This window comes from Glycine max, chromosome 19 (assembly GCF_000004515.6).
Source record: "Glycine max cultivar Williams 82 chromosome 19, Glycine_max_v4.0, whole genome shotgun sequence".
Lineage (NCBI taxonomy): Eukaryota > Viridiplantae > Streptophyta > Magnoliopsida > Fabales > Fabaceae > Glycine > Glycine max.
The window spans coordinates 41,028,726-41,040,941 of record NC_038255.2 but is presented as its reverse complement, the minus strand read 5'-3'; the positions used below and the strand labels follow the sequence as shown (position 1 = coordinate 41,040,941).

General features: G+C 32.5%; 2 protein-coding genes and 1 pseudogene across 2 annotated transcripts; all 3 read right to left on the bottom strand.

Moving 5' to 3' along the window:
• Positions 1 to 682: 682 nt before the first annotated feature.
• LOC100306473 (40S ribosomal protein S20) lies at positions 683 to 2,512 on the bottom strand. The gene is made up of 3 exons (NM_001248629.2): positions 2,279 to 2,512; positions 2,082 to 2,195; positions 683 to 1,024 (listed from the first exon to the last, which is right to left on the bottom strand). The coding sequence occupies exons 1-3, from the start codon at positions 2,391 to 2,393 to the stop codon at positions 882 to 884; spliced, it is 372 nt and encodes a 123-aa protein (NP_001235558.2). The 5' UTR covers positions 2,394 to 2,512; the 3' UTR covers positions 683 to 881.
• Positions 2,513 to 5,363: 2,851 nt separating this feature from the next.
• Positions 5,364 to 9,220, bottom strand: LOC100797610 (protein ABHD18). Its single transcript, XM_003554144.5, has 5 exons — positions 8,390 to 9,220; positions 7,195 to 7,279; positions 6,919 to 7,088; positions 6,375 to 6,649; positions 5,364 to 5,797 (listed from the first exon to the last, which is right to left on the bottom strand). Exons 1-5 carry the CDS (start codon positions 8,763 to 8,765, stop codon positions 5,621 to 5,623), a joined length of 1,083 nt encoding a protein of 360 aa, XP_003554192.2. The 5' UTR covers positions 8,766 to 9,220; the 3' UTR covers positions 5,364 to 5,620.
• On the bottom strand, positions 8,953 to 12,090 carry LOC102662691 (pre-mRNA-splicing factor ISY1 homolog; annotated as a pseudogene).
• Between the last annotated feature and the right edge of the window lie 126 nt (positions 12,091 to 12,216).

The window sequence follows — 12,216 nt, the reverse complement described above, 5'->3', positions numbered from 1 at the left end:
GCGATAGGAAAACCTCAAATTACCTTTTGGATGACAACATCAATAAAACTAAAATTCTTGCCCCAAGATTGTTCATTCATCTAAAACAACTCATTAAATAGTAAACAACTATTTTACATTATAAGCCTCTATTTTCTCTAATATACTTTTGTGAAGTTATGCACTGCATTCTCCCCTTCCACCCCACTTTCTTTTTTACTTCTATAATCCGGAAAATTAATCACTCCAAAAATGGATCATATCACCAAAAACCGGAAATGTACTAAATACTTTAATATTGGTGGCAGCTTCCAAACTAGGATTGGACAAGGATAAATTCCTCCTTTCGAAAAAAATTGGCTCGTGCCAAGCTTTTTCTCAATGAAATTCACCCAAGACAAAGAAGCCATAAATCGAACGTAACACATTTTTGCATCTTGTTTTTATTTATTTACATTATAATTGGAAGAATATGAGCATGTTTAAATTTCAGTTACGAAAATTCAAAAGTACTTTTATCCCAAAAGCCACAGTTTCCTCCCTCATTATTTTATACATTAGAATTAGGAGTTGTGCATTGAAAATTGCAAAAAAAATAATACTTTTCCAACGTGCCTGGTTCACCATTAGTATCAGGTTTAAAAATTTGCGGACCATGATAAAAGGAAAAAGATATAATCTTAGCTGAGTCCATACCAAATGATTTGTAATAATTTCAAAACAAATATATGTAAGATTCTTGAATATATTAAGATAACATTTCTCAGGTATAAATCAACCGTCTACAACCATAAAACTAAAGAAAACAATTCAACTCGGTCCCACAATCAAAACTTGTAAAATACAGAATAAGCGGAGGAAAAAAAAACTAAGAAACATAACAGTTAAAATTTGGATCAAGATCAAGCATCTGCAATGGTCACCTCAACCTCCACACCAGGTTCGATCGTGATAGAGGTAATCTGCTTAACCACATCTGGGGAACTGTAGAGGTCAATCACTCTCTTGTGCACCCTAAGTTCAAATCTGTCCCATGTGTTGGTACCTAAAAACAAGCAGCAGTTTCATGAACACAATGCAGAATATCATTTTCACAAACAAAAAACATTCAAGTCAGCAAGCTAAGTAACACAACAATATTTCTGTTCTGTAAAAACATATGACAGCACACAATTCAGGAGTTCAGAGAAAGATGAGAAAGCGCAAAACTTTTCAAGCTTTTAGTCCCAACAGCTCAGCAGTCTTTCCAATTTACGGGCTGCTCATGCTCACAAATAAAATCAATCGCATGATAACAATTGACAAAAAAGGCAACCCGGCAAGCCATTGACATAGGAAGGTCATTTTATTTCAGACAACCATCACAATTAGTTGAAGAACATTCTGATTTTTAGCACCAACTATTATTCAAGAAAATGTAAACATAACTTAAACTATTTACCTTGCAGATGCACTTCAACTACAAGAATGAAAATCGAAACAAACCATTTTTTTTATCTCGCACTTAATACTTTCTCAAAATGTGAAAGAAAGAAATAATACATTATAAATGAAACCTTCCAATCATCCCTGATTCATTTTTATAATCACAATATCACTGTCATGATCCCCCCCCCCCCCCCCCCACAAAAAAAAAACAACTCTTCCCTTTTCCTTCAAAACTTTCGCTTAAGCACAGTCCAGACTTTGGCAACTAATAGCTACATTGCCAAACTCAAAAAGCAAGACAAGTCTATGATCACTTAAAACATACGACTAGACAAAATTATATTTTTATCATATGAGCCACAATTGATATCACTTCTGATTTGTGTTTAAATTTCAATCTACTTTAGGACCTTATTTTGCACAAGAAAGTTATTTTCTGAGGTTCCTTTTTTTTGTCACTACTTTCATTGAATCATCCTCACTTCTAAAACTTCACCTTACATAAAGGACAGCCACATACATTGGGGCACACCAAACTTATGAAACGCGGAATGAACAATTGCAAATAAACAGCAATCAAAAGGGCAATATAAAAATCAGAGAATAAAAGGGATAAGCGAACAAAACAACAACCATAGTAATAACAAGTAAGCAAAGAGTGAAAAAAAAAATACCTTCACCACAGGGTGATTTCCTGGTAGTGATGTGAAGAACCTTAGTGGGCATCCTAACAGGTCCCTTCACCCTGAGTCTCTTATCCGTTGCACCGCGAACCAAATCCGCACAAACTAAAAGTAACACAAAAACCGAGACATAAGCCTAAGGAGAGCGAAAACCTTAAAAACGAACACTAGAATCAATTGGGGCATACCCTTCTCGAGGTTTTTGACGTGCTTGGAGGAAAGGGTGATCCTTATCTTGTGGATCTGTTCTTGGGACTCCTCCAACCCGGGCTTTGTGGGCTTCATCGCAGCGTATGTAGCCATTGTTCACACCGATGCAGAGAAACGGAAGAAGAAGACGCTACCTCGCTGCGTGTGAAAGTTAGAGAGAGGGAGGAGTAGGCGAAAGAAGGATTAGAAGAAGACCTAAATGGAGGAAGTGTTTGTTTCAGGGAAAGAGAATATGGGTAAAACCTAGCGAGTATGGTTGACTCAACCCAGCCCATTAATTCAGTCCGGCCCAAGTTCATTTTATGGGTTATAATTAAACACAGATTAAGTTCCGGAAAATAGGCTTTTCGAATAACATAAAATATGTTTTGAGGATAGGTGTTATGGAACAAGTGGGATTTCATCATGGAATATGTATGCTGCTGGGAAGAGGAAAGATATAATATGAAAAGAGTAGTTTAAAAATACTTTAAAATTGAGAGTTGTAGGATTCAAATGCCTTAAACTCATTTTCCAAACAAATTTAGGTTATATTTCAAGTATGTATAATTTTTTTCAACAATTATATATCAATAAAAAAAATAATATTATTTGATAAATAATATATTTTATAGCATGATATTATTTATTTTTAAAATTATATAATAAAATATACCTTAATTTAAATTTCATATTTCTTTTATTTTATGATTGAATTACATGTAATGTTAAAATTAATATATTGTATCAAAAAATAAAATTGACACTCTTATTATTGTAGAGTTTTTCACTATTTAACCTTTTGCCTTTTGTCGTTATCACTAACTTTAAGTAGGAGTGTTATTAATTTGTTAAGTGTGAGTTGTTGAATTTCACCATTGAAAGGAAGAAGAAAAAATGTCTTTCCTCAAATTTCCTAAAACCCCTCCCAAGCCTTACAAGTCTTTCTTTACTGTATATCCACTTAGTTTCTTTCCTAAATCTGTAGGAATCTTTTGATTGTTTTACTATTAATATAAGGAAAATTGTAGTTATCATGTGTTCTACGCCCAAGCAGACAAGAAGTTTCTTAGCAACATTTTGGTTTGTGTGATGATAAGCACATTTTAGTATGTTATTAAAATTAAAACAAACATTTTATTTAACTTAAGGGAACCAATGTTCGTTGTGTGCAAACTGATGTATTTCTAATTAAATAAAATGTATTTAAAAAATTTGGCCACACAGACAGAGAGCATGTTAGCATCTAGTGAAAAATACTTGTGTTCCCATTAAACAAAAAGCAGTGTAAATGATTACTTGAATCTTAGCGAACGAGCCATCAAATTCATCTTTTAATAGGTTTAGAATATTTTATTCTCGCTATCAAAATAATTCTTAAAAGACAAAATTGGTAGAACTAATTATTAAAAGACCATTTGACTATTTCAAAAAAAGAAAGATAATTTAACTGACAAAAGAAGTATGATGATGCAATCAAGCAAATATATCGAAAGGACCTGAATGAAAATTTACGGGATTTTTTTTTGGAGCAGTAGAAAAAATGAACATTTACGTTTAAATGAATTATTTGTTATTACGAAAATACTGATATTAATATATTGGTGATTCTGAAGAGACTAAAATAGCATAATTTGTTAGGAAAATGCTTCAACGTACGAAAAAAAATTGGTGTAAAACACACGAAACGAATGACGGGTTAACGTGACCCCATATTAATTCTAATAGACTCCATAAACTGGATTGTCCAGTAAACACGGTATTAAGTTAGCCATTAGTCTTAAACTCATTATTACATGCGCCATTTACAAGTACAAGAACTACAATATATTCCGAAGTGGGGGTGTCCCCCAAAATACGGGCAACAAAGGGAGAAATATATTAGTAATTTTTTTTATAGTAAATATGAAATGTGTTTTATATTTTTAAGTTATTGAATATATATTTTTTGCCTAATATATTTTTATAAATAGAAGAATCTCTAAAATGATAAAATATTACTCTTACTAGTAACAGAACAAGTATTTTTTATATCGTTATATAATTTTTATTTTTATTAATTAAATAAGTAATTTTTCTTCATTCAAATTAAAAAGATTTAACTATAATTTTAGTAGTCTTTTTTTACAGCTATTTTTTTTTGCATTAGGAAAGGAAAAAAACAAGCAACACATAGCAATTAAACTAAAATTAATTTATGATTTTGATTCTTTAGTTTTTTTACTCAAAATTAACTTCAAATTTTTTAATTGAAATTGTTACTTCAAAGTTCGCATGTTATTACAAAAATTTTAATTAGATTACTAAATTTTATTTTTTAATTGGATTTTTATATTAACTTTAAATTTGTAATCAGTTATGTATGTCACGAGGAATCTATTAAATTTGATTATATATATATATAGATGTGAACCCTACCGAAAACTGCTAGAGAGATGATTAAGGAAGTGCAAACATTATAAACAAATTAAGAATTAATCATACATTGAAGTTAGAACTACAATATGAGAGATGCAAAATCCACATTTTAGGGTTGAATTACGCTTTGAGAGATAATGAACAGGTTGAAAATGAAAATCAAGGAATGTTGAGACACATTAGATAAAAAAAAATTATTAAACAAATTATGTATAACAACGATAACATTTGAACTAATATGAAATAACACTTGACATTTATGTGTATGTATACGATGAAATATTCCGTCAAATCTAACAAATTACTCTTGACAAGTTAGCATAAGTACTTGAATACATATTTAAAATTAATATAAAAACTCAATTAAAAAATATAAAAACCTAATTAAAATTTTTGTAATAATACGAAAACCTACATAAGAATAATAAGGTATTGGTATCAAGGTACCAATGTTTACGTGACGCATGAGGAGACTAATAAAGTGTTATCCAGAATTTACTCAAAAGTCCTTTCTTCTTCTCATGGATAGGAAAATCCCATCATCTTTAGTAAGTGGTGGCTCCTTTTTTTTTTTTTTTTATCAGCATGTTGTTCTCTTCTAACAAAAACAAACCAAAACATAAAGGACTGAAATTAGTCGGACGAATGGATATCACAAGTAAAAACTTAAAACAGATCAGAACCGTTAAATTCCCATTCAACAATTTTATCAGTTTTTTCACAAACTTCTATCCCCATGGCTTTAACTTCAATGTACATTTTCTTGATGACAATTTACAACTCCTTCCCTCTCCATTTGGATATGAAGATATGAAATCAATTATGCATGTTACAAGTTTAGGTGAGTATTAGAAATGGACAGGACCACTGTACAATCAACAATGAAAAAGTAATTTCCTCTTCATGTGCAATAGGATTATTTATCACAAATGAGACTCTTTCCATGGTAATCTATCAAGACCATCTTTAATGGCTCTTCGAAACTCATCATTGTGGAGAATGAAGGATGACACATGGCCACCTGTGACCCATCTCACCTCAGAACCTGGCCAAGCTTTCTGAAGTTCCAGGACTGAGTGTTTTGGGATGTATCCATCATCCTGCAAAACAATGCTGACAATTATTAAGAGCAAAAATCCTGCAGCAAATGCAGACATCTCAACGAAACAAGATTTTATAGACAGCAGAGTGTCCCTTCATTCTGAGGATTTCAGAAGGCTCAAAACTCATGATAGGGATCAAGATTTTATGTAATGTACTTATATTTTGTCCTAAAAATACCAGCTTTTAATTTCAACCAAATATACGAAAACAATTATCTTTGAATAAAGCCAGGATAAAAACCAAATATATACCAGTATACCAAACTGATATTTTCACAGGTTAGATTGATAAACATTTAACTTGTCTTTTGATCGCCACAACAACAGCCAGATTTAGAAACAAAAAGAAAATAAGGCAGAAAAGCTGAGGTGTTTTCAGACTGCTGCAATTCCATGCAAAAGAACCTCATTTCTATTATAGATGATACACATTTAACAACATATCACTAAAAAGATCTAAACAGCCATGGAAATGGAAAAGCAATTTAAATGAATTACTATTAGATGTGAATTTCTTCCAATTTTCAACATACACATTCATAAGGAGATGATGATGATGAAATCTGGAACTTACAGTGGCAGCAACAAAGATTACAGCATTGGGGTTTTTGGGAATTGGAAAGCGTGTGACATCTGTGAGAGACAGAACATTCCTCATTCGTTCTCTAACCTCCTCTAGAGTCATAGCAACCTTTTGGGCTGCAAGATCCTTTCTCAGTGCTTCCCAGGCAGTGCCATGCTTTAAAATCCCCTCACAGAATGCCACAACAGCAGAATGTGGAGATAGAAAAGGGAGTGTTGCAACAGGTGTAGGGTGAAGTGACCCAACCATTGCAGCATGTACTCCTCCTGGAGTAAATACAAATATTGCAAAAAAATTATATAAAAGGACAAGCCAAGAGATTTAAAAAGTTAAAACTTGTTTGATTACGCCACTCATGACACAACCATTGTGTTGTTCCTTGCTACTTCTAAAAGGAGACATAGTTCAAGCAATAACATTAGTTTATTTCTATAGTTGAAAAAAACACTGTAGCTGTGTAGCGTAATAAAAAGTTAAACAGGACTGTGGACATAAAAATAGTGTTAGCTCCAGCATGGGTTCAGACAAGCCTTACCCATACTAAGTCCACAAACACCCATCTTGCCAAAACCTGCCTCAGAGTCCAACCAGTGTAAGAGACTGCGTGCCTCTTCAATGGTTGCTCTTCCTAATAAAAGCAAGTCACTAACACACAAAAGTTTTGCACCACGCTGCAGCACAGGCCGTCTTTGTCCATAAAATGGACTGCATTTGCATAACCACAAATACAGAGCATATATTAATGAATAGTTTTAAAAAAAAGGTCAGTGCTTTTGGTTTCAGAATAAGATCATGAGAAATTGACCCTGACCTCTCAAGTACCATGGTTGCAATGTTTTCCTTCATCAGGGGTCCACCAAGACGCAGTCTTCTCTCAAATGTATGGTCTCCAGTTCCTGCACACCATTGGGAGACAGGTTGAATATCATTTAGTTTTAAACAAAATGGAAAGATCTTAAAGACATAATCAGAAGTAGAGAGAATTTAATATTCTGGGTTTCAGTGTAAAAAGGTTCTTATCAACATAATGAAGTCATCAAGCTTTTAATAAGAATAAAACTAACAGAACTTATCGCACCTTCAATGCAAAGAATCAATTAGATAAAAGTTAAAGATAAATTAGTAAAACTAATAGAAAATATTTTATTTATGGTTTCCTTAAGTATGGTCATTACTATTCTCTCCAACCAACTAAGTAACTCTTTTGAGAAGTGAAATTCTGTAAAACAAAATATCTTTCCACAATCATAATAGCTGATCAAATCCATCACATGCACGGCTCACAGAATGAGATCCACTAGGCAATTTAGTCAAACACCAAAATCAGATTATTCTATTGCATGCAAACAAACAAATCATGCAAGTAACATTCTTTGCGGGGAATATGATAGGAAGGAGAGAAAGAAAGATAGAGGCATAAAAATAAAATGTTCAAATTAGATTAATTTGTCAAGAGGGAAGCAAAACACAAGGACTAAAATAACAAAGGCAACCATTCTCCAATCATAAGGTCAAAATTACAACACAAGTCCAGATCAAACAATTACAACTCTACAGTTTTAGCTTTACCCTAAATGTTTTCAAAATAATGGTTGCATTAGTATGTATTGTAACACGACAACCAGGCAAAAACTTCCTTATCCTGTTATATTTTCATAATATCTTACAATTACTTCACTTTTTCCTTTTGTCCACCTAATCACCAATTGTGTAAGAGAGAATAAATTTTTTCATCTTACATATCTCTTTGCAATCAGCATACCTCGCATGAGATACAAATGCAATTTTAACAAAGTAGCAGTTGATTATATTTTAATTAATCCCCAGAAAAATGCTCCAGCCAATCCATATCCCAAGTCAGGAAATATATATGCAGACATGACAATCTCAAATTTCAAAATTTACCCATTCAAATCAAACTTGCATATCCCTTGATAACAGATTAAATTAAAACTCCAAACTCACCAACTCAAATAATAGAATGCAGCCCATTTTGTTGAATTTACCTGCAAGATGAACAACACAGGCCATTTTGTGAGGGGGCACAGACTTGGGCATGAGGAATGCAACCCTTGCAGTATGGCTCTCAGGGGGCAATGCACCCAGCAGTTGCTCCTCACAAGGGGTTCTGAACACCCCTTCTCTCAAAGAAGCCATCTTTGTCTCCCAAACGGTTCTCCAAACCGGTTCAATCATTGAGGGAGGCCAATTATGCCCCTCCACTTCGGGGAACAATTGCTTTATCACCCTCTCAAGCATCTCTAGTTTCGTCCCACCCCACCCTCGCGAGAAGAATGGGGTGCTCATTTTGGTTCGGTGCATGAATGCTCCATATACGTGGTCCAACACGTAATGAAGCATTCCCAGATTCACCATAACCATTATTTTTCAGGTAAAAGAATAATAGAATCCAACCAACCAACCAACCAAAAAATGCAGTTGTGTGATGAATCAAGTCCGGTCAAGAAGGAATAAATTAATAAAACAGGCAAAAGGGTATCAGTTAATTGGAAAATGATACACGAAAACGAGAAGATGATGTTGTGCAATGGGTGTTGGCATAGATACGTTAGATCTGAAAGACCAATGTTTTAGTCAAAAAAATCATAGATATCCACGAAAAAGAGTGATTTATTGATAAAAAAATTAAAAGTATGTCATTGGAAGCGAAAGAAAAATTGAGGGAGAATAGGGAAACGAGGTAGAAGAGAAGAAACAGTGATTGAGATTGTGACTTGAAGGAATGGAGGGAGATCCGAAGAGAAGAGAAAGACGATAGGAGAGGGAGAACCGCGATCCAACACAAACACAAAACTGTGGGCGGAGAATGACTTGACGCCGTGGATTATTAGGATTTAGAATTTAGGATTACATCTCACTTTTTAAATTAGTTTATTAGTCCCGTCAAAAAATAATAATAATAATTTATTAATTTAGGTACAAATAAGTTTTTCATATTAAAAAAATAGACCATTTTAAATTATTATTTAATACTTTTTTTCAACTAAGTACATAAAAAAATTTATGTTTCAACGTAATATTTATGATTAATTTCATTTTGATAAGTGATGACGTGAGATGAAGTATCATATAATCAAGCCACATTAGTATCACATCATTCTTTATTATTTAAAAAATTATTTTCTCCTTCTTTTCCTTCCATTCTTCTCCTTATTTCCCTTCTTCTCGATCGTACCGCTGCCTTTGGCCCCTCCAACTGCTCTAGTACACCATCCTCCTCATCACGATAACCATAATAACTCGCATCAATTCTTTTATAAATGTCATATCGAGTACGTTGCTTTTGAAGCTCTGGGTTTTTCGGATAGCTCCTTGACCTCGAGGAGCTTCTTGGAAGCCTCGAAGTAGCGGCATTCAAGGCCACTGTCGCCCAGGTTCAGGAAGTCGACAATATTTCTATCGAGGTTCGTCATCTTTGCAAAGTGCTTCAATTAATTCGACTTGCCGAGCTCCACGATGCGACATTCCCAGTGAGATTTTTCGCATATGAGCTTTTTGATCTCGTCGTTGAGATCACATAGGCAGTGCTCGTTGAAACCCTCATTATGGATCTCGGTTACTTTTCAATCAATCTCCTGCATGATCTATTGTCGCCACTTGTCGACCTCCAAGAGGTCGCGACACTCAGAGGCGTGGAAGGGGCGACGCTCCTTCGACTTCTTCTCCTCCACCTTCATCGTGATGAAGCGGTTGAGCATCGATTGGGTCTTTTTCCTCGTTATGAGCCATCTTCCGAGAAAGAAACCCTAACGATAAGGTGTTCAAGGATAGCATTGCCATGCATGATTGCGGTTAAAACTCGACGATGACACCCATCACAATTTTAAGTGCATTTTGAAAACACTTAGAAGGCAAAAGATAGAGAAAAGTATAGATTTTTGAGATAAATAAAGTGAAAACTAAAGTGGGGGAATCAAAAAGGATTTTTAGGATTTTGATTTACGTAGCTTTTTGAGTTTTTTCGTCATAAACTAATGCCACATGTATATGTATTATGCTGAGATAACACTCTATATGTTACGTTATCATCTAAGAAATAGTTATGTATATGTATTATGATGAGATAACACTCTATTTGTCACGTTATCATCCAAGAAAAGAAAACTAATGCCATATATATGTATTACGATGAAACATAAAAAAAATTCATATAGTTAATTAAGAAAAGAAAAAAAATATTAAATAAATTTAAAAACGACCTAATTTTTCCATATCAAAACCTATTTAAGCCATTAGTTTATATAGTTTTATCTTCTTTCCACTATTTCGAATAATTCGCTGGAATCAAATAACTGCCAAAATAAAGAATTAAATATATTCCTCCTATAGAATCCTTATCTTTAAATGCGAGTATTTATGAGTTGGAGTTAGTTTGAATGAAAACATTTTTAAAAGTTAGTATTTTTTTCGCGACAAAGTTTAAAGTTAGTATTAGTATATTAAATTGTGTAACGTATAGAATAAATATAAATATTTATACTAAAAAATTATAGTTAATAATTTTTTTAAATATACAAATTATATTATACTCAACATTTGTAATAACTAAATATTATTAATATATAAATTACACTTTGGAAATATTGTAAACAATTTATATTGTGAAATAAGATTATTTTTAACAATTAATTTTAAAAAAATGAAATTCAATTTAGAAATAAAAAAAATATAGATTGAAAGAGATAATTAGAGATTAAAAAAATTCATAAAATACTACTGTCTTTTATTGGGGGAAAATTCTTAAAAACACTCTCATTAAAAAATAACTTCAAAAGAATATTTGATTTAAGATAATTATTTTAATTTATAAAAAAATAGTTTTTTTTATAAAAGTACTTTTAGGAGTTACTTTTATACTTATTGGGACACATATCTCGTTATAATTCCATATATTAACATTTATTTTTATTCTTTTCAAATATATTTCTTGACTAGTATCATACTTTTGTGGCCAAGTGGAGAAAACAACATCGCATTTACTGTTTACTTGCTATGTGGCTCATAGAGTGTGGGTTTTCTGCTACAATTGGCTGGATCCTACCACAAGATCCTATTGCTCACTTTATGCAGCACCAGCAGGGATTTATATTAAAGGCAAAATAGGGCCAAAGGCATGGCAATTGATTTGGGTAGCAATACTGTTCTCTCTGTGGAACTGGAAAGTGAGAAGTGATGTTGTCTTTTTGAAGGTTTACTTTACTGGGTTAGACTCAAATCTTTGTCGTGGATCAAAGGCTTCACTTATTCCTTTTTTGAATTGGACTTTAATTGTTGTAAAAGAATGTTGACTGTCATAGTCAGGTTCTTATTGGATTGATTGTTGTTATAAATGTTAACTTAGTTAATAATTTTAAAAGAGGATCAATGGAGATAAATTGAAGGACTAAAAATATAATTTTACTTTTACTTTAAACATTTAATGGATATCTTTTATTTATTTTTATTTTATAACATCATAAATTAAATTTTATATATATATATATATATATATATATATATATATATATATATATATATTAATTCTTAGATGTTTATTAAACATTTTTCTTATGTCAAATGTCAATTGTGGGGTGTAGGCTACGAGGCTATATGCAGGTCGTTCATGTAGGGAAAAAGGCTCTGTTGCTGGTTTATGTCTTGTAGCATCTTTATGTATTGCTCGTACTAGGCCATCTCTTATGGCCATACTGGTATTGCTTTAATAAAATAATTTCTTTCCCTATAAAAAAAGTTAGTAGCTTTTAAAAAGAAATCAAATAACTTCGTCATTCATAAGTTCTCATATACCATTTTACACCAGACAAAATAACTT